At 35.2% G+C, this 22,481-nt stretch overlaps 2 protein-coding genes across 5 annotated transcripts; one reads left to right on the top strand and one right to left on the bottom strand.

Annotated features, from left to right (window-relative positions):
* The first annotated feature begins 26 nt into the window (after nucleotides 1-26).
* LOC112457682 (probable phospholipid-transporting ATPase IF) lies at nucleotides 27-19,668 on the top strand. 4 transcript variants are annotated; one of them, XM_025020864.1, is made up of 21 exons: nucleotides 27-523; nucleotides 611-692; nucleotides 1,404-1,682; nucleotides 11,181-11,285; nucleotides 11,465-11,719; nucleotides 12,043-12,192; nucleotides 12,332-12,627; nucleotides 12,825-13,039; nucleotides 13,258-13,544; nucleotides 13,960-14,139; nucleotides 14,288-14,435; nucleotides 14,851-14,993; nucleotides 15,208-15,447; nucleotides 15,797-15,939; nucleotides 16,303-16,462; nucleotides 16,548-16,856; nucleotides 17,210-17,396; nucleotides 17,487-17,632; nucleotides 17,935-18,038; nucleotides 18,147-18,369; nucleotides 18,675-18,728. In XM_025020864.1, exons 3-21 carry the CDS (start codon nucleotides 1,680-1,682, stop codon nucleotides 18,726-18,728), a joined length of 3,348 nt encoding a protein of 1,115 aa, XP_024876632.1. In that variant the 5' UTR covers nucleotides 27-523; nucleotides 611-692; nucleotides 1,404-1,679. The 4 variants fall into 4 exon arrangements, 3 of the variants coding, with proteins under 3 accessions (XP_024876632.1, XP_024876631.1, XP_024876630.1); XM_025020863.1 differs by having other exon boundaries at nucleotides 588-692; XM_025020862.1 differs by lacking the exons at nucleotides 27-523; nucleotides 611-692; nucleotides 1,404-1,682 and adding an exon at nucleotides 2,440-2,596 and having other exon boundaries at nucleotides 18,675-19,668.
* LOC112457683 (2-oxoglutarate dehydrogenase, mitochondrial-like) lies at nucleotides 2,735-10,933 on the bottom strand. The gene is made up of 15 exons (XM_025020865.1): nucleotides 10,167-10,933; nucleotides 9,728-9,819; nucleotides 9,366-9,647; nucleotides 8,423-8,633; nucleotides 8,109-8,286; nucleotides 7,842-7,957; nucleotides 7,631-7,770; nucleotides 7,146-7,291; nucleotides 6,510-6,699; nucleotides 6,200-6,421; nucleotides 5,680-5,956; nucleotides 5,207-5,292; nucleotides 4,645-4,965; nucleotides 3,481-3,765; nucleotides 2,735-3,060 (listed from the first exon to the last, which is right to left on the bottom strand). The coding sequence occupies exons 1-15, from the start codon at nucleotides 10,561-10,563 to the stop codon at nucleotides 2,857-2,859; spliced, it is 3,147 nt and encodes a 1,048-aa protein (XP_024876633.1). The 5' UTR covers nucleotides 10,564-10,933; the 3' UTR covers nucleotides 2,735-2,856.
* Nucleotides 19,669-22,481: the final 2,813 nt, after the last annotated feature.

Below are 22,481 nucleotides of genomic sequence, written 5' to 3'. Positions count from 1 at the left end.
GACAACGATGACCGAGACTACCTAGTCATCGACATATCGACAGATGATGACGACGACGACGACGACCCAGATAGAAACATGTCTGCATTGTTGCTGCCATATTACCGACAAAATAGTATGTGTTGCCGCGACAACGACTACCGCGACGCTGAGAGCAGAACATAAAATAATACCAGAGGCAAAACTAAATGATTAGCAAAGTAGCAAAAAATCACAATAATTTATGGTAGATTAAATACAAATTTTTTAATATATTAAATTGTTCAAAATAGTATCATCAGTGATCTGTAATGTATAAAAAGTACTGCTCTATGCACATTTTAATTTTACATTATCGTAAAATACCGATTTCACTACAAATATAAGCAATTAAGATTCCACAAAGCTACTCCTTATCACTCAGAAATAAATCGATGGAAAAGTAGAAATGGACGATGATCAATTTCTTTTTTTCACTGTCTTATCTGTCCTGCTCGCGATAAGCGGCGATTCGGATTCGCGATCGTTAATGGACGATACGAAGGTGGGTGCGCAAATCGCTTGATAAGGATTTTCTTATCCGTTGTCACGGCCGAGTGTATTTTCAGTATCGGTTTCCCTTCGGTGACAGATAGCAGATGCCCGCGTGTTCCGCTCACGGAAAATATTGCCGTCGAGCAGTGCGTTCCACGAGAAAAAAGAAAGGAAAATCGGTGAGTAAAAGAGGCAGCAAACAGAGAAAGATGTTAATGACTAATAATATAACAGAGCGTGATAATATCGGACGTTTCCTCCTTTCAATCACGCGGTAATTGATCATCGTTGTCAACGCGGTAAAATCGTTGTCTTCCTCTCTTTGCTATTTCATTTTCATTTGTTTAATTGACGTGTCGGGCCAACCTGGTTTACCTCTGTTACAGCTCGAACATTATTCACGTCTCTCTATTATACATCTCTATTTTTTGTTCATAAGTTGAATAATCTGTGTGAGTTGATTAATCGCTTCTGAAGAAGACTAAGTACAGTTGAAACGTCCGAGTTAATTTATATTTTGTATACGAATAAACTGGAATTTTAAAACCTACATCCTGTTTATTATTTGATTTTGGCCGGTTCTTATCATTCATCTGTAGCTTAGCTTATAACGAGGATTCCTTTAATTTTGATTAATCTAGTTAGCAATTGTTTTATTTTTTTTTTTCAAGATTATAATCCCGCTTGTAATGTAGAAGAGCAAAAATTTATTTCCACTATTAAATCATTGCTGCTAATTAAAATAGTTATTCGTTTCTTATAACATTTAATTTTACTTTCTAAATCACTTTATATGCGCGTTGCCATAACTCCCGTCTACTTGTCATGTATGCAATAAAAATGTATCTTTTCCATACATGAATTATTCAAAAAAGCGAATTTGTTTACAGTGCATGCCGCATGAACAATTGCCTAGACGATAGCGGAGAACTACTGCAGGCGGATCGAATTCGATTTCGATTTTGGTGGGCGATATTGTGTCGTGCTGAATATTTTGTACTTAGTGATAAGGAAGAACACAATAAATGTACGATAAATATGAAGTGCGTGTTTCCTATCGGAGTGTAAGTGTGAATATAAAGAGAGAAAGCAATTGACTAAGTGGCACGTTTCTTTTCGTTGTTAAAATCACGTGCGTCCACTTTGAACGTTGACAATTCGACGAAATGGTAAGAAATTTTCACGTTATGTGCGAGCGCACATTTCTTGTTTGAGAAACTATCCTCGCTTAAAATTTTTTATTTTTTTTAAATAAATTTAGAATAAGAATTTAGTTCTATACAAATTTCAGTTTGTATTATCTTATCTGCACAGAGTTTTAATTACCGTTATCATTTTTTCGATGAAAGTAGATTCCAAATACGATAAATGATATGTAAGCTCTTCATCTTCTCGAAAAACTCATTCTTCACTCACGTGTACTATAATTTATAAATATTCACGAGGGCATCAAACTTGAATTTCTTCAACAATGACATTGCAATAGCATTACGTAACATTAGCACGCCGTATCGACTTCTTCTAATTTAAGATGCGACTAACAACAGCCATGTAACAATTCCGATAACCGGAGTTCGTTCCCCGAATGAACAAGAGCTTAATTAAAGACACCCGATGCGCCTAAAGTCAATCCGATAAAGACAGACGTTTATCAGTACGCTTATCAAACACTCCTTCAACTTCAAACCACTTCAAACCGATATCTTCAGATTTCATGTATAGGATAAGTCCGAGGCACTCTATATTTGGCTTAAAGAAATTTCCGAGTGTGATATAACGAATGTTCAATGTTAAGGCAAAAATAATAAAGTCACTGTTAGCTAGTAATGCAAATAAAATTTAAACCGTTAATAATTGTGGCCTCTGTTCGAGGTGTAAATTCTTTCTGCGTGTGTATACCGACGATCGTTAGCGCCTCCCTGGCTTAATCAACGTTTGACTCTAGTCCAATGTCGTGCGTCCTTGCACTCGTATCTAGGAAGTCTTCCGGAAGCGCGATAAAAACGAAAATGTGATGTGGAATTGTTTGAGTAAAGTAATTCTTTTGTGCGCGACGCAAGAAAGAGCCGAATATGGCCTCCTGGTGAGTGAGCTACGCGCAAATCCGATAATCAGAATTAGTCGTAGGTATAATTGCTATTATTATTAACTAAATGGATAGTGACAATTGACAATTGACCCTATAGACGTTCTAAAGCAACAGACAACAATTTGCGTTTGGTTTTTCTTTTTACGATACATTTCACGCTATAAGTACATTTTCTCACAATATACGTCGTTTTACACAATAGATATCGTTTTCCCGAAAAAAAAGTTTCTAACATGGCAGAAACATGGGACTAATCAGTCATCAATCTTCATCGCGATTGCCATCATGCTATCGTGCTCGTTCTTATAAATAATCTTGCTACCGGTCGCTGGCGCAGCCGAAGCAGAGCGGCCACCGTACTTGATGTCCTCCAATGGAATGCCCAAGGCTAAGGCTATCCTATCTCTCACATAACAATAAGCGCCTTGATTCCTGTGCTCTTCTTGCAGCCACATGATCTGTATATACAAAAACATAATCCGAAACTATTCTTCTATCGTTGCCAATAATCGAGCATCTTCAAAGAAATAAATGCTCGTTAATTTTAAGACTACACCCTACATTTTTACGGACCCCATACTTGGTTACTCAGCTCTCTCAGACACAGCTAAATATTTTTGTATGTAACTCTAATGAAAATGCATATTTCTCAACAAATGTTTTTAAGAAAAACGCCACAGACTACATAAAACTAAAAAATTAAGAAACGTACGTAGAGTATTATATCTAAATTGAGACCTGCTTACTAAAGTATAAAATGCAAACGTCTAAAAAAGAATATTTCAAGAATGCTAGCGATTTGAAGATTTCGCAGACCTATGGGGTGTAATCCTAGAATTAAATACACAACAAGTACATTATAATCAAAAACTTCTCACTTTTGCTCGCGGATATTTTGCCATTTCCGCTGCGAACAAATGATATGGAAAAGGACAGAGTTGTTCAATTCTAATAATCGCTATCTTATCTTCTAACTGTCGTTCCTGTCGTTCGACGATCAGATCGTAGTATACTTTCCCGGTACAGAGTAACACCTTCTTCACGATTCCGGGGTTCGCGGAAGGATCCGGTATAATATGTTTAAAGCTCGTACCAGGTCCCATCTCTTCGAAATTCGATATCGCCATCGGGTGACGCAACAATGATTTAGGGGTCATAATAACCTAAATAGTATTTATGCGATAAACTAGATAAGCAATTATTACAATGGACAAAAATTTGGGAAACGATTTGTCATGTGCGACGTCAGATGGGTTTTTAAAATTTAGGTCTTTAAAATTTTAATTAAACTTTAGAAGTGGATTTGATTAAACATCTTAAAAAATTCTCCCGACAAAATTAATTCGATGTAACAATCGAGTCGTCAACAATCACGCATTCATGCGATAAAAATGGAAGGATTAGCATTATAGGCTTCAAAAACAACATAAATTGCGACTTGGTGGGATGTAAACGTTCGATGTGGCTAGTTTTTTGCTATCGCATTGTAATTTAAATTTACGTCAGTAAAAAGTGGAAGAAATGGATAATGTTTGATGAATATTCTTGAGTATGACTTCAGTATAGTCAATTCGCGTCAATAAGCAAACACGTGCTGGAAAATCTTACCGTTCATTTTCACGCAATGAAATATTTCGCGATCTGTGTGAAACGATCTAATGTGTCGCACTTGAATGCAGAGAATATTTTCAGATTCAATTTTACAGGCTAATATTTCCAAAAATACCGAACTTAAAAAAAAGTATTACAAGCAGAAGTTACGAGGAAAATATTTAGCGATAAATTTTAGTGATATACTGTTTCCATATTCCTCAAAATTATTAATTATTATAACATTGAACGGTTGATTCGTTCGATCACATATTTAAATAAATTTTTCGACATAACATTGTAAAAAGAAGAAAAAAAGAAAATGTAACAAAGAGTATACACTATCAGATCTGTTTTCGGTTAGTGATAAATTCAGTTATAATTATTTTATTTAAAAAGTAAAAGCACTCTGCGTAGATAAAACATTTTGCATAGATAAAGATTGAACTAACCAACGGTTTGCGGAACGGCATCAATATCTGTCGACGCAGAAGATGAAACAGATTGGCAGGTGTCGTGGGATTGCAGACGATCCAATTTATTTCGAAAATCTGTCTCGTCATGATTTGCTCGACGGTCTCACCGGTGGGAGCACCGGGCTCCGTTCCGGGCACGTGAGTACCCTCGTCGTCGCACAGCTGAAGAAATCTTTCCAATCTGGCGGACGAGTGTTCCGGTCCCTGAGCCTCCAAACCGTGCGGCAGCAACAGTACCAATCCTACCTGTCTGCCCCATTTGGCTTGTCCGGAGCATAGCAAGCAGTCTAGTATAACCTAAGGAGCAATTTAGAGTCACAGGCGGCAGACATTCTTATAAAATATCGCGATTATTCTTTCGGAATATACAATACGAATCGCGAAGATCGATGCTCCATTTAATTTTAACTTTAACTAGAAATTTAAAGGAAAATTAAACTTATCAAAATACTTGATATTGGAAGTCAAAAGTTAATAAAGTAAGAAAATCAAACTTTCTCGCTAAAGTGAGAAGGCCGTAATTTATCATTAAAATTACCTGACAGGTATTGGCAAAGTCGCCGAACTGTGCTTCCCAGAGTGTCAGAGTATTATGATTGTACGCTGAGTATCCCAGTTCGAACCCTTTTTTCATCAAAAATTCATAAGATATCAATTATCGTAAATCACCGTGAATAATTCAGTCAAATAAGACTCTAGCACGCGCTAATCTCAATACATCTCAATACTATATTTATTTTATTAGCTAATACTACAAATATAATATTGTACGCCTGCCTCGAGTTTACTGTTAAACTTTCTCGAATGTAAAAACTTAGCAGTTTACTGGAGCTTGCTGGATAATTGCCTAGATTTCAAGGTTGCCGGGCTATTGACGTTCGAGGAATATAATAAACGGATGTATTATCGATAAGACGTGAATAAGATAGGCGCGTAACAGGAATAGATAGCGTTATCGACACGTATACTGTGACACAACAGCCAGCTAGTGACTAGCTAATTCCTCCTTACCGCACACGCCGTATTCCGACAGTGACGAATTCGTGACGGTGTACAGAGCCTGTCTCGGGAAGACGTCGCGCAGGATGTTCTTGTAGAGCTTGTCTCTGCTCTGATCGTGAATGATGTGTATCCGTTGGGTGAAGGTGCCACGCTCCACGTCCTGCCCGGACAATCTGACATGATGACCCTCCTTCAACAGGCTGAGGAAGGCCAGGCACTCCCCCATCGCCCAATCGACCTGTCGAGACTCCATGAGTTTCGCTCGCCTGTCCATCGCCCTCAGCACCTACGCGTTCGATAGACAGATCAAGTCCGAACAGTAATCGATCGAAAACTTGTTTCGCCTTTATGACCTCAGCTAATCGGCAAATTTTATGAAAGAGAGATACGAGCTCGAAATTTCACCGAAGATGCATGATTTCTGAGACAAATTAAACGGATAATTTGTCAGTCGCAGATTGGACATTTCTATATAAGACAGGAAAATTAATCCATTTTGCTTCCACGGTGAAACGTGTATGCAGCTAACTTGAACATGCGCCTCGATATCCTTCGGGGGAGTGGATATAGCACTGCATATCGTCTTAATGGTCGCGATATCGATACCGGTTGGCGGTATCTTGTTTTTCGGAGTCTGATTCGAGAAGAATTCGGTCCAGGGCAAGTCGTGCCAGTCGCTCATTTGCATCGAGCTGATGGTCTGCGCTTTTCTGAATTCTTCCTCGCAATGGCTCACGTACTTTTCTATTTCCTACGCACAAAGAAAAATTGTGCGTGCATATATGCGTAACGGATTAAACCGGCAGGATTTAAAGCAGCTAATTATAGTCTTTCTCAACCTCCTTTGCGAAAGCTTCCGTTATCACGCCCTCCTTAAGCAGTTTGTCGGTGTATATGAATAGAACACTGGGGTGATTTTTTATTCGTTTATACATGAGCGGTTGAGTTAACATCGGCTCGTCCATCTCGTTGTGACCGTTTCTTCGGTATCCAACAATGTCCAATACTACATCGTTATGAAAGGTAGCCCTGATATAACATTAGTAGTTAGTAAAGCTTTGTTAATTCTTTATTGATTCTCTTTTGATTATTTCAATCATAATTCTTATATTATTAAATAAATTTTACATTTTATTGTAAATAATTTTCAATTTTTACTGCAGGAATAGATTATTTGCCTAATTTAAATAAGTTTTTTTTATAAAAAGAAATGTGTAAGAAATCGTTATTTATTGCAATGTTTTAATTTTTACCATAAAACTTGTTATCTAATTGTCAAACAAATTTTTATAATAATTTATTTAGCATTTATACTAATAAGCTTCTATTCCTTAAATAAAACGCTTGAGATTAAACAATTAAAAAATTAAAGAACATAATCATAAGAACATAAAGAACATAAATCAACAGCCAAAACACAGAATCTTTTAAAGTAACACGATAAAAACTGAAAAATGAATAGTATCATAATTTACCGATATTCACTGGCCACCTTACTGCAATAAGTAGCTAAATCGGGATCATCGGCATGTATGTGAAAAATGGGAGCGTTAACGACACGTGCGACATCCGTACAATGCGCACTGGATCGTGAATATCTTGGATCAGTTGTAAAACCAATCTAGAATTATTAATATATATATATTTAAAATAAATTATCCTCTTCTGCTAACTTTACAATTGTTGAAGGTTTTATTTAATATCTTATCAATTATTTAATAACTTGATGTGTAAAAATAAACGGATACACAAAAATTGTATTCATATTAATTATATGTACTAAAGACAGTTTTATACAAATATTAACTTTCAATTTAATTAATTTTGATGCCAGCTTTTCTTTAGAGAAGTAGGTTTAAAATTTAAGTACTTAAATTTGGATTAAAACTTATTCAATTAGGATTAATTAATATCCATAAAATTCAGGAAATATTGTCATTATAGAGAAACTTATTCCTACTTGATTATTAATTACGATGTGTATGACGCCACCCGTTGTGTACTCTGGCAAATTAGTAAGATGCATCGTTTCGTAAACGACACCTTGGCCGGCAAAAGCGGCGTCACCGTGAACCAGTATAGCCAACGATTTTTTACCGTCTGAAGAAGTCGGTTTATTTGAAGGAAGTCTATTCTCGTCCGTTAGGAAACAACACGTTTTCAATACGTACGTTTAGAGTCACCTTTCTCGACTTGCTCAGCGCGAACACGACCAACTATGACCGGATCGATTGCTTCCAAATGGGAGGAATTCGCCATTATGGCGAGAAGCACTTTCTTCTTGGTTCTACAAAGTAATAATTTATAATTCTACAAAAGTAAATTAAATATGATAAATGTTCCTCTCTCCCGTCGCAACTTGGAATATAAGTTTAGGTATTGATGCCCGACATATTTGCGTACTAAAACCGATTTTGCATTACGGTGGCTTTCTTCACCTTTCTAATAATTTCTCCGAATGCGTCCCGAGGTGATACTTCACGTCACCGGAACCGAATCCCTCAAGAGCGATCGGGTTGAACTGAGTGAACAACTGGCTCATCGGTTTCGAGCAGATGTTCGCCAAAGTATTTAGACGACCGCGATGCGCCATACCGATAACTATAGTTCCGACTCCTAGCCAATAAATAAGGCAAATAAATTAGGATAAAAGAGAAATAAAATTAAAGATACCAAGTAATTTCTGAGCTTTTACAGAAGCTCGGAGAAATCGCTTAAATTAAAACCTGGTTCGAGAATCAGTTTTAGTTACCATTTAGTGCAGATGTTTCCATGCATTCCGCCATGGCCGGAATGAACGATTCGCAGCCTTCTAACCCAAATCTCTTCTCAGTTCCGTATTTCTTTGCTAAAAAGTTCTCGAAACTCACGGCTCTCATAATATTCATCCAAGCCCACTTCCGGTGCTCCGCGGGCAATTCCCAGGCGCCTGGTATCTCAAACTTCTCCCTCAACCAATCTAACTAATAAAGCGCATAATTTACAGTTCTATATATCTTTTTTTATGAACAATTTCTTTACACGATAACGTTGAATATATCCTGATTGACAAAAAATTTCTTTATTAACTGAGATCTTCGCAAACACGCGCTCACAAAGATTCTTTTTTAAAGTCGAAGTTTTAACGTGAGTCTTTCCATTTTTGTTTCTGGTTTATCCTTATATTAACCGAGCTAAAGTCTGATTTTAAACGGATATTTGATTTAACTACACATATAGCCTGCAATCAGTACGAGACATCAGTTTCGTAATTTGACTTATCAACAAGTATTTACGCGCGACAAGTTCAAGGTATCGCGTTCAAGTGCAATCTTTCAAGAACATATTCGGAAACTGCATCTTGCAAATACGATCAGTATGATTACTATTAATTTTATAATGGAATCTTACTTCCAACACAATCAATGAAATATAAGAAAAAAACTAAATGCTTGGGATGAAATATTCACTAATCCTCAACGAAATCCTATGTTTCTATTTCAACCAATAAAATGTCCACTGATTTAATGTACGAAAATAACATTTCCCAGAAAAACGAAATTTTAGAGAAATAATACAATTACGAAATAGAAAATTATCTAGTCTTTATGTGTTCCTCTTTTTCTTATTACCAGTTAAAAGTTTAAAAAATTAATATTTCGGTCATTTCTAAGCGCACTAAGTATTTCTCATAATTGAAATCGTGTCGTGCGTACCATATTGAGGTCATGAATGTACGTGTACTCGAGACCTAAGTGACCGCAGTAAATCTTGTTGAGCCTCGTCAGTATCTCCCGAAGCGGCAAGCTCCTCTTATCGCCCCCGATAACGGTCAGTGACGCGAGAGGAAATTCCCTGTTCATGTCCGCCTCCGTCATTCCCTTGAGATGCTGCCGCACCACAATCGCGGGTGGCAGATTCGCGGTGCCCTGCAACTTTGCCGACTCCGAATTCTGTATGCCCAACGGATCGGTGTCGGCTATCAAATGGCCACGTGCCTTTTGAGCGAATAAAAGAAATAAACGTCGATACGGGGAGTGTAAGTGTGTGTAAAAAAGTCTCGCGGAGCGATAAGTACTTGATAGGCTCGGATCGTGGCATTGATATCGAGTGCGCCGATTATATATTGATCCCCCTGCATCTGACTGTTTGATTTCTCTCGAACGGACTCTTTCGGAAACGACGGTCCTGCTAAGCGTTTATCCGAAAACATGATTAGTACTTCTAATCGATCCACATAATGCATTTATAATTATTACGGATATATAGTAAACATCGTTATTATATGTTATTATGTTAATATTTTTCTTTCTATAGTCATAAAATCGAATACAGGATAATTATAAAATCATTGTACAGCTTTAAACTTTCATAATTTCTATTTTACGTATGATAAAATTAATTCACTATTTTAAATTGTAATTATAATTGACACATCGATACTGCGAATTTAATATTAATCATATCAATATTAATCTAGGAACCTAATCTAATCTGTAATAGAATTCAAAACTCACTCTTGCCTGATTGCCCTCCTTCTAAGTTCGACGTCATTAACTTAGGAGACGAACTGACGCGGATCGAACTGGGCTTGGCGCGAGAGTCCTTAGGGCTTTTCGCGTGGATCAATTTAAAATACGAGTCCCACGAGGAGCTCACGGATTTTCGATCCTCGAGCCATGCCTTGTAAATGTGATCCAAGTACTGGTTATTGATCATGTTAAGCACGTTATCCTTCCTATCGCCATTGTCACCGTCGTGTTTGCAGCGTGTCGGATTACTTTTATAAAATTGCTCGGTAATTGGTCTACACTTAGGGCTTTTCCAGCTCGGATTAAGATAGTGTATGAATTGTCGGTATAAACGCGACACGACGGATTGTGCGCTCCGATAACGTTGCGCTTTCGCGTACATCGCCCCATTTGTCGCCGCGGCACAACCGAGTGCTATTACACGTGAGAAATAATGGAAAAGTCAAACAACTAAGAAATTTTTGAAATTTTATCTCGCAAACTGATTGAGCGAACAGATAATTTTATGCACGATGTTACTTTACGTCATGATTTCCGATTAACCTTTCTATATCATGGTTGTAGCTAGATTCGCGATTGATCTTCGTTTCGGGCGAGATAAGAATTCCGAGCGAGACTTGAAACGAAATTCACGTTCCTAATGCTACATTCCTCAGAAGAGTTTTATACGTGAATTGCATTTTCAACAAAGCATAGTTGATTTCTTTCTTTTAAATTATTTGAAAAATTTATTATTTAAAAGACAATTTTTTATTCCGACGATTTATCTAGTTTGATAACATACTTTAATTTAATGCAATTTTTAATAAAACTGAGCTTAGTTTTATTAAATAAGTTTAATATACAGTTTTAAACGAAATAATATATGTACAATTTAGCAAAATTAAGAATTTGATTAATATTTTGGTCCAAGTATCTAAAAAATTTTACAAAATCTTCAATCTCAACATAAATCTGGTTCATAATTACATTCAAATTGCTAACATGCTTTTGTTACAGGGCGCGACCACCTCGACACCTAGCGATCACCGAGTCGTGAAGATTAATTCTGAAAACAATTCATTGGAAAAACATTTCGTTAGCAATCGAATCGTATCGCACAAGGTAAGTATTTTCCATTTCTTTTATCTTGTAAAATTTTAAAGACTTAATATACAAATAACGTAAGCAGATATTATCTAACGACGTTTAACTTGATATCTCGAAATAATTCATAATTCCTAGAACTCTCGTTTAAACGTACCATAGAGCGATAATCACACTTATCTTTGTTTGATCTACAGTATACGATATGGAACTTTATTCCAAAAAATCTCTTCGAGCAATTCCGGCGTGTGGCGAATATTTATTTCCTGATCACGACGATAATCGCGGTAGCGATAGAATCGCCGATTTCCCCGTTAACTAGCGCTTTACCTCTATTCTTTGTCATCCTGGTGACCGCGTGTAAACAGGGATACGAAGATTATCTACGTTACAAAACGGATAAGCGAGATAATCGGAGGTCAGTCAGTGTCATCCGTAACAAATGTACGCAGGTTCGTCACGCATATTGTCTACGCTGATTATGAGATCCCAATTCTAAAGTGCCGTTAATTTTAATGCTTACAGTAATAAAACAAAATATACCTTTACAGTATTTATATGTCTATATGTAAGATTTTTAATATATATGTGTAAAATATATATATTAAATAGTTTGCAGTTTACGTGTCTACTATATAAGAGTTGTCAATACTGTCTCTGATGATTTAAAAGATTGAAGATTGAAGTAAAGATAAGATAATTTCTAACAGTCCGGAATCGTCAGATTAAGTGTATCCTCATGTTTCACTCATAAATAATACGTGATACATTGCAGGACATATATTGCGAGCAAATAGTGGTGGGCGATCTGGTGAAAGTCTCTCGGAACGAGGATGTGCCCTGCGATATCGTCCTGCTCTATAGCGAGACTCCGGGATGTTGTTACGTCACGACGTCCAATCTCGACGGCGAAACAAACTTAAAGGTAGTTATCTTCACACTCGACCTTTTTAAAGTGGGTCATATTTTCTTACTAGCAAGACCTGCTATGCCATGAGAAATTAAAATTTCGTTATACCTCTAGAAATATTATTTGCCGTAATTATAAATATAATTTTTTTTAGACGTTACACGTCCCGAAAGTGGTCTCGGCGATGCCGCTTCCGCAGATAGTGGCAATGCAAGCGTCGATTACGTGCCAGCAACCCTTGGCCAATCTTTACACCTTCCACGGCAAGCTCGAGATTAAAGACGGCAGCGAGACGACTAGCGGGCAACTGACAGTAGAGAATCTTATGCTGCGCGGATCTAGACTGAAAGACACCGAATATGTGGTCGGCTGCGCGGTTTACACCGGGCAGGATACAAAATTGTCGCTCAATTCAAAGACAGTCAGCAATAAATTCTCCACTGCCGAGAAGTAATTACGTTCGAGCTTTATTTTATAAGAACTCGATCGCTATTTAGCTTCTGCTAAGTCTTCCGCTCCCATGCATTTTCGCTATTACTACCTGCCATCGCCTTTACAAATGTTGCAAATAGCTTAAAGAAATATTGCTATCTATAGAGGTAACTTACAGTTCAACTTTACACTTATTTGAACGTTATCATTCGTAGATCTATCAATAAGTATATTATTGTATATATCGTGATACTGTTGATTGAAGTGTTGGTGTGCACCATGCTGAAGCTATACATTGAAACCTACCAAGAATGGGACCGTTACCTAGGTCCACAACCTAAAATCAATTTTTCCTCGTTAATTACGGATATTCTGAGCTTTCTTATCTTATTCAATTACATCGTGCCGATATCATTATACACCACCGCTGGTAAGACATTCTTCCATAGTTCCTTTCTGTTAAAATTATTTATATTCTTATTCAGTATAAAGCTATTTATGAAACATTTAAAATTATTTAAATTAGTCTATTTCTTTTGAAACACGCCGCGTTTGTAGAGTAAAAATATGTATTATATATTTACAAGATGTACTCGTAAAAAGATTCTATATAATGTTGGTGAAGGTTTACGTGCGTTAATTCGACAGAATTGCAAAAGTTTCTTGGCTCTTTTTTCTTCGGCTGGGACTTGGATATGTACGACAAGACCAACGATCAGCCGGCGCTCGCCAATACGTCAGACTTGAACGAAGAGCTTGGCCAGGTTGAATTTCTGTTTACCGACAAGACCGGCACGCTCACAGAAAATCTGATGGTGTTCAGACGCTGCTCGGTCAACGGCAACGTGTATATGGAGAAGGATTGCGACGGAAATCTGTACTTATTGCCATCAAGCGGAAACGAGCAAGAGGCTGTCAAAATATCATCGTGGGAGGTAAAAGAAGAAGAAGAAATACTAATTATCATTAAAAAGATTATCAGTAAGAGAGAGAATTATTAAAATAAATTACAAAATTTATTTTAGTCAAAAAAATAATTTGCGCGCTGCAATTAATATGAGAGATCATACCGGTCATTGTATGTCATTTAATGCAAGAGTAATTACATTAACTATCGTGCAAATATTTGTCGGCAGTTATCAACAAATATTGAATTATTAATAATAATCAAAGCTAATTATAATTATTAATGAAATAATAATCAATGATGGTTGTATATTAGTACAAATCCTGAACGTACATAGTTAACGTACTGCTTGCCAAATGATACTGTGCTTGCAATAATTTTAGTCTGTTATTAAATTACTGCTTGTTATTAAAATACCGTTATTAAAAGATCGATAATTCTAGGCTGAAATTTGGCATTTCGTGATAAGTCTATCGCTATGCCACATAGTGCAAATTGCACCGCCGAGCCACCGTCCCGAGATTATAGCCAGACGCACTCTGTTCCGTGAGAGCTTCAGATTGAAAAAAATCACGAGAGTCAACAGCTCGCTGATGATGCATCCGGATCTGCCGGAATATCAGGTAAAAATAACAGCTCGCGTACGCGAACGTCGAATTCGCGGTAGCGCGTCCCCTGATAAGATTCCGCTAATGACTTGTAAGACGAAACGTAAACGAACACGATTGAAACTACGTAAAGAGATATACAAACACACATGACATATGGCAGGCGGCGTCGGCAGACGAGAAGGCGTTGGTGGAGGCGAGCGCCAGGTGCGGCGTTGTTTTACAAAAGAATACTAACGAGGAGATGCACATCAAGATCAACAAGAGCAATCTGATCTTCGAGAAACTGGAGATACTGGAGTTCACCTCTGGTATGTGATTGTGAATATCAGAATATATCAGAGCTGAATAAGCTCTAATTGAGATCAAATAATAATTAATATTCTATAAATACATAATAATAAAATAATCACGCTGTAAGAAAAGTATGTAAGATTACATAAACAAGTATAAAAGTTATACGGTTTATAATGAGACGGAACACGCATTTTATATAAATTTTACACACGTTGTTCATGTAATTTTATATATTTTTTTACGACGTAGGCTTAAAGAAATCAGATATATATAAATATTATTGAGAATCAACATCATTCATAAATACGTTTGTAATTAAAATGAGAGATTAGAGCAATATATAAATTATTCAAATAGTTGAATCCTAAGATTTTAAAGTAGTTGTAATAGATATAGCGATAAATGTCTGATATTACGTATTTTGAACAGAACGCAAGAGGATGTCAGTAATAGTGAAAGACTCGTCGGAGGATATCTGGCTATACTGCAAGGGTGCAGATTCGGCACTTCTGCCATTGATAGTTGAAGGACAGATACAAAAGGCCACTACCCACGTCGCCGATTTCTCTATGGTTCGTTATCCCGTTTGCGATAATCGCAGAACTTAATCTAGAGCTAAAGCGGAGACTGCAGAGAACCCTTTCACTTTTCTCCACAACAATTTCGAAAAGAGTTTTCTTCTTATACATGCACAAAAAATTTACAATTCTGATACTGCTTTGTCATACGTTTGTGATAATTTTGTGTTTTACATTATAGAAGCTATTAAAGTCTCTTAATTTTCAGAGAGGTCTGCGAACGTTGGTAGTGGCGTGCAAAAAGATGCAGTATTCCGAGTACGAAAGCCTGATGCAGAACATCGAGCAGGCTAGACAGATAATCGGTACGGAGAGAGAGACGCATTTAACGCGAGCGTACAATCTTATGGAGAGCGGCCTCACCTTGCTCGGAGTAACTGCGGTAGAGGATCGCCTGCAGGACAAAGTGGAAGAGACCTTGGAATGCTTACGAGTCGCTGGCATCAAAGTTAGTTCACTGCACTGCCTTTGTGCGGATTGCCAAAGAAATCCTTTGCTACCCACGCGTCACATACTGCAATGATCGCCAATGGATTTATCAATTTTTTAGCTATAGATTTACTCTCCATTTTGTAACTTTTCAGACAATTAATTTAATTATCTTACTTTTATTTCAGTACTATTATTCAGCTATTTTAATATTATTAGAGATTTATACCATACTCTCCATGTATCGAAGCTATAAAAATATAATTTAAAACACATAGAGTGTTAGAGACAGTTCTGATAAATTAATTACTGTTCTGATGGATTAATTAAATTAACTTTAAACGACAATCGCAAATATTTCTTTTTAGATATGGGTGCTTACTGGAGATAAGGCAGAGACTGCGGAGAACATCGCTTTCTTGTGCGGCCATTTCAAGAAGGGTACCGAAATTCTAAGACTGACGGACGAAACCTCAGTGCAAACCTGCTTCCTGGTTCTCACAAGTTTCGAGTGAGTGCAGTTTGCACATCCAAAATTTTATACCTTTTTTTAGTTAACTCGTTAACTCGCGGTAACCTCTATTATTTCTCGCGCAGTAAGTCGTACTTTTCATTCGAGACAAAAATTTATCAAAGTAATAAATAACTAAATAAATAAATGTATAAATTATTATTCCGCTATTTTTTGCTTTCCAATATGCATTTATATACATAGCAAAAATAATATCCAAAAGAAATTAAGGATAAAGCGTAAAATTATCCAAACGCAGTTATCCGAAAGATAAAGTATTTCTTTCAACAAAGAAAGCTTGTGATATTACTTAAAAAATATACTATATTAGTTTATAATATATTTCTGTAAACTATCTTACAGACGGAAAATAAAACTAGAACCGTACAAGCAGTACGGGTTGATAATAGACGGTGTGAGCATAGCGGCGACGTTACGAAATTGTCCACAATTATTCAAATCCGTCGCAATGACCTGCGAGGCGGTTGTCTGTTGTAGGCTGACGCCCCTGCAAAAGAGCGAGGTTTGAACTTTCCCCGATTCCCGAACGCTGCACTGCATAGAAAAACGCGAAGACGTCATTAGGTTATCTCTACTTATCTTTGCAGATTGTGCATCTAATAAAAACGTCACGGAGCCGTCCGCACACCGCGGCCATCGGCGACGGTGGTAATGATGTCTCGATGATACAGGAAGCGCACGTAGGTATCGGAATAATGGGGAAAGAGGGCCGTCAGGCGTCGATATCCGCTGACTTCGCCTTCACGAAGTTTAAGTATCTGAGAAAAGCGTTGCTGGTGCACGGACACTGGTATTACCTGCGCATCGCCATCCAGACGCAGTTTTTCTTCTACAAAAACGTGGTGTTCATAACGCCGCAGGTGCTGTTCAGCATACACAATGGTTTCTCCACGCAGGTAACGATAACATTACTATCTATGTCTCTATTGCATGTCGAAAATTCCGATCTTATTCCCGCAATACATAGATAAAGTGATTTATTTTTCTTCGCATCGTACATACATTCGATTTAATAACATTTTAAAGTACATTCACGATTTTCTTATTTCAATTCGCGAATTACTAAACAGGTTTATTTTTTAATTCTTGCGTATCTTTTAAATAAATTTTATTGTCTAATAATTTGGCAACGTTATATCCTAAACTAAAAAAGCATATCCTATTTTTTTGGAAAGTACAAAAGAGAATATATTTTACAATTATATAGATTTTATAGATGAAAGATTTATAAAAATATATATTTTTATAGGAACTTTATGACGGTATGTTTCTAATGGGTTTTAACTTAATATTCACTTCGTTTCCGGTATTGATTTACGCATTACTAGAACAGAATTACAACGCGAAGAAGCTTATGGAGCATCCGTACTTGTATAAACTAAATAGAAACAATTATTTAATGTCAAGACAACAATTCATGGCGTGGCTGCTCTTAGGTTCGTGCACAAATTAATATCATATTATTTTATTATTAATAAATATTATTTTGCAGACAAATACTGATTACATCACATTATTCTTTTTAGGATTATGGCATACAGGCGTAACGTATTTTACAGTGTTTGCTGTGACGTATATAAATCCTACGTATTTGTATGACAACACCTCGGTTGACCATTGGACTTACAGCACATGCATTTTTCATATAGTCACTTTGCTAGCAAATCTGCAGGTACGTCAAAGTGTATGCGTTGTTTGTACATTCAGTTGAGATTGTAAAACAGCGGTTTACTCTGACAAACGCAAAACAGTTTAATATAAAATTCAATACCTCTTAAATGCTTTTAATAGCCGAATAATTCGGTCATTTTGCTATTTATAACTTGAAAATTTATATCCAAATTTATTTCTGTAATTTAATAATGACACGAATCACTAGCAAATATTTTGCGTAGTTTTACATAAGTTCTACACAAGTTTTACATAATGTTTTCAATAGATTTAGGCTCGGTGTTAACGATAATATTGTTTCAGATATTATTGCGCAGTTCGTATTGGACAATCCCACTCGTTCTAAGCGTAGTACTGTCTGAATTAGTATTTTTCGTAACTTCTTTTTGCTATTCAATCCTAAATATGTAAGTACAAAATCCACAATAATAAAAACAATTGTGGGGATTAAAAATATAGCACATTTATATTTACAAATAAAAATTATTTTTTTATTTACAAAATTTTGTTTTTAGGAAATACGATGGCGATATGTATGGGGTCTTCCCAATATTATTAAAGTCGCCTTCGTTCTGGTTAATTACTGTACTTATCGTCGTTACTTGCTTAATACCTGATTATTTATGGCTGACGTATAACACGTACAAACCACTGAAAATCCTTCGTAGAAACGAGGAGCCCCCGAGAATTATCAGTTCCAGCGACGATGACGACAGCGAATACAGTGCATGCCAAACGGTAATTAACGCAAATATTATATTTTACTTATGAGCAGGCTACCACATATAGCCGACGATATAAGTTTCTATTAACTTTGTCCACTATAAGCTATTCTCTTCTATTTGACTTGCATGTATTTAATTATTTAAGTTCAATTTAGTTTTTCAGATATACATAAATACTCGTTTGTAAAGACTAAAACGGGCTATCTATACACACACACACACATATATTTATCACATATTTTATTTAAAAAATAGTAGATTAGTAAGCAATATTTTTGCAACAGTGTCAATGTCGTCAAACATATAATTTATTACTAGGGACGTCGCATGTTTCCATGGAGAGCTAACGTTTCACTGCAAAGAACTAAATAAATAATACGTTGGAGAAGCAGCCACTTAAGCGCTTCAGTATTATTAATGTGAACGAAGATGTGAATATCTGACAGTACCTCATTTACGATTTTATGTTATAGATACAATTTAAGTCGCTGAAACGACTGACTGCGTCATATTATTAAATAAGCGTAATTGTCAATTAATATGATAAACTCAGTCAAGACTTTGCTATACTAATTAATTGACATCGAAACACTTTTTAACGTTTTTACAAGCCTTGAATAAGTCTAAAGATCATCATTTACATACCTAGATTATTTTCTACAATACAATATTCAGAGAAAAATAATATAGCAAAATTTTAATAATACAAGAGGAAGAAGTGTTCTCGCGTGAATGTTGAACTATGCATAATCGTCGCAAATTGTTACAGTTTATAGCGAGACACTATATAGTCCTTAAAATTAATTTCTGTACAAAGATAGGTAGCTATGCATTGTGATAACACAGACATAAGCAAATCCAATATAGCTACTTGTCTATTTGCGAGTGCACGAACAATCATAATTATGTAATACATTCATTAATTTATGTAATATAATTATCTGCAAGTTTACTGAATGCGTAACACTTTTAACAAAACCTATAGTGCAATAGATATTAGCAAATCTTATCTAAAAGAGAGAGATTACTTCTACTTATAATTAAGCTTTTTTAAATTACTTTTTTTAAAGAAAGTTTGTAAAATGTATATGTATATATGAGATCGAATATGTATGGGGCATTCCACGCCAATTCGCAAGGGGTCAAACTTCGACCTTTTTATTTTTGATGGCCGCTCGTTTTTTAACAGGTCTTTACGAGTATTAGACCCCTGTTAAATCGTTTCTATAATAAATGTAGCGTTTCCGAAATAGAGCCTGCGCAAAATGAGGACTGCAAAATTTTCAATGAATTTTTTCGCTTATTAGACAACGTCTAAGAAAAAAAATTCATTGAACATAAAATACGCTATTTAGATCATAGTTTAAAAAAAAAATTATTCCAAATTTTTATAATAATGATTTTAAACTAATAAAGTAAAAAAACACACAAAAATTTGAATATCTCAAAAACCCCATTTTCTATTTTTTTGAAATTTATAGGGAATATTCTAGGAAGTATTAGAAAAATTTTAAGACTAGTTGGAAGTTGCGCAGAATTTTTGGGAATTTTTTATAAATTTTTTTGTGAGGCAGTAGTAATATTTGACTCACAAAAGTGTAGTTAAAAACGCGTTTCAGACAATTCTGAATCGATTTAGATATACTTTTTTACTAAAGCATGATGAAGATCTCGGCATATATAGCACACGACAATTGCGATGAATAGTGTGGGAAAGGCGAAAAAAATAGATTTATGAGGAAGTTTAATTCAATAAGTACATTTGTTTAAGAACATATTATTTATAATTTTATTATTTTGTGCTCAGTATAATTATTCGAAAATGAGTAATCTTTAACAATTAATTTATAATTTTTGGTATGACTTGGTATGACGCAGTGGACACGTTGAGTCTAAGATATTCTTTTTGTTTGATCGTACCGACCTATCAAAAATTCGGCGGCAATTTCATAATTTTTTTTGTCCCAATACTTAATTGCCGCCGAATTTTTGACAGATCGGTACGATCAAACAAAAAGAATATCTTAGACTCAACGTGTCCACTGCGACATACCAAGTCATACCAAAAATTATAAATTAATTGTTAAAGATTACTCATTTTCGAATGATTATACTGAGCACAAAATAATAAAATTATAAATAATATGTTCTTAAACAAATGTACTTATTGAATTAAACTTCCTCATAAATCTATTTTTTTCGCCTTTCCCACACTATTCATCGCAATTGTCGTGTGCTATATATGCCGAGATCTTCATCATGCTTTAGTAAAAAAGTATATCTAAATCGATTCAGAATTGTCTGAAACGCGTTTTTAACTACACTTTTGTGAGTCAAATATTACTACTGCCTCACAAAAAAATTTATAAAAAATTCCCAAAAATTCTGCGCAACTTCCAACTAGTCTTAAAATTTTTCTAATACTTCCTAGAATATTCCCTATAAATTTCAAAAAAATAGAAAATGGGGTTTTTGAGATATTCAAATTTTTGTGTTTTTTTACTTTATTAGTTTAAAATCATTATTATAAAAATTTGGGATAATTTTTTTTTTAAACTATGATCTAAATAGCGTATTTTATGTTCAATGAATTTTTTTCTTAGACGTTGTCTAATAGGCGAAAAAATTCATTGAAAATTTTGCAGTCCTCATTTTGCGCAGGCTCTATTTCGGAAACGCTACATTTATTATAGAAACGATTTAACAGGGGTCTAATACTCGTAAAGACCTGTTAAAAAACGAGCGGCCATCAAAAATAAAAAGGTCGAAGTTTGACCCCTTGCGAATTGGCGTGGAATGCCCCGTATATTCACTGAGTATTTATTATTGCAATGTCAATCAGTATTAAATGTAACAATCGACAGTTTTTTAACGCGAAAAATATATATCAACTGCGAGAATAATCGTATTAATATGTCTTTTATATTATTGTGTGGTTTTAAAAACAAATATTTTACCAAGCGTAATCTGTGATTTTAACAAAGTGATTTTTTAATAAATAATATATTTGTTAATATGTACAAATGTTTCTTATAATATTGTATAATTTTATATACAAATTGTATATACAGGGTGACCGAAAAATTGCCTACTCCACTTCGGGAGGTGATTCGGGACCCAAAAACAAGCAAAAAAGTTCATACAAACATAGGTCCGAAAATGAGCCGTTTCCGAGTTATAGCTACTTTTATGTTCAAAAATCGCAAATTTTTATTTTCAATTTTTTTTAATTAGAATTACCAAATTCTCTCAAGTTTCTGTCTACATTTCGAAAAGACGATATTTCCGGTACATCTCGATTTGGAAAAGACTGGATGTATAATCTTCTTGCCTCGGCAGCATTACTTTGAGCAAGACCATATATAAGATGCATATCAGCTAATTCATTAAAACTTAAACGATCCATTGATGAATACGGAAAGATTAGATACAACCTAAAAGTAAGGTGTTGTTAAATAATAATTTGAAACTTATTGAAAAGCCGTGATTTACTTACTGATTTTGAATAGGCGTGAAAACAACTGATTTCAAGTAGCCGTGAAAACAACTGATTTTGAATAGCCGTGAAAACAATTGATTTTAAGTAGCCGTGAAAACAACTGATTTCAAGTAGCCGTGAAAACAACTGATTTCTTTTAAAAATAATGTAATCGTATTTACAAATATTGAAAAATTGAAAAAAAATAAAAAAATTAAAATTAAAAAAATTAAAAATATTTAAAAATAAAATTTTTTAATTTAAGAAATAATTAAGAAAGAGGGATGCCAAGCAGATTCTAAATTACGATTTTTGAATATAAAAGTGGCTATATAACTCGGAAACGGCTCATTTCCGGACCTATGTTTGTATGAACTTTTTTGCTTGTTTTTGGGTCCCAAATCACCTCCCGAAGTGGAGTAGGCGATTTTTCGGACACCCTGTATAACAAATATTAAGCGCGCATTTTACAATCAGTGCGTATATAAGATGGAATGTGTGACATTGAATAAACATATAACAAGATAATATGCAAATTTTCTATTTATATTTTATACAATATCTGGTTTTACTTACTTATGATGTGAATAAAATTAATTAAATAAAGCCGCAATTTTTATTCCCAGATTGAAGATTCCTATTCCTTT

This window comes from Temnothorax curvispinosus, unplaced genomic scaffold, assembly GCF_003070985.1.
Source record: "Temnothorax curvispinosus isolate PA1 unplaced genomic scaffold, ASM307098v1 QBEX01008118.1, whole genome shotgun sequence".
In the NCBI taxonomy this organism is placed as follows: Eukaryota; Metazoa; Arthropoda; class Insecta; order Hymenoptera; family Formicidae; genus Temnothorax; species Temnothorax curvispinosus.
Note: the sequence above shows the minus strand (reverse complement) of the source record. Positions and strands in the feature narration are given on the sequence as shown.

Bases quoted from the DNA above. Each gene is read 5' to 3' on its own strand.
- LOC112457682 (XM_025020862.1), top strand. From the start codon at position 2,528: ATGTGGAATTGTTTGAGTAAAGTAATTCTTTTGTGCGCGACGCAAGAA. The intron at 16,857-17,209 runs GTAACGATAACA...ATATTTTTATAG, and splicing joins ACAATGGTTTCTCCACGCAG to GAACTTTATGACGGTATGTT. The intron at 18,370-18,674 runs GTAATTAACGCA...ATTTATTACTAG, and splicing joins AATACAGTGCATGCCAAACG to GGACGTCGCATGTTTCCATG.
- LOC112457683 (XM_025020865.1), bottom strand. From the start codon at position 10,563: ATGTACGCGAAAGCGCAACGTTATCGGAGCGCACAATCCGTCGTGTCG. The intron at 9,820-10,166 runs GTGAGTTTTGAA...CGTTTCCGAAAG, and splicing joins AGGAGGGCAATCAGGCAAGA to AGTCCGTTCGAGAGAAATCA. The intron at 8,634-9,365 runs GTACGCACGACA...GCGCTTTATTAG, and splicing joins ACATTCATGACCTCAATATG to TTAGATTGGTTGAGGGAGAA.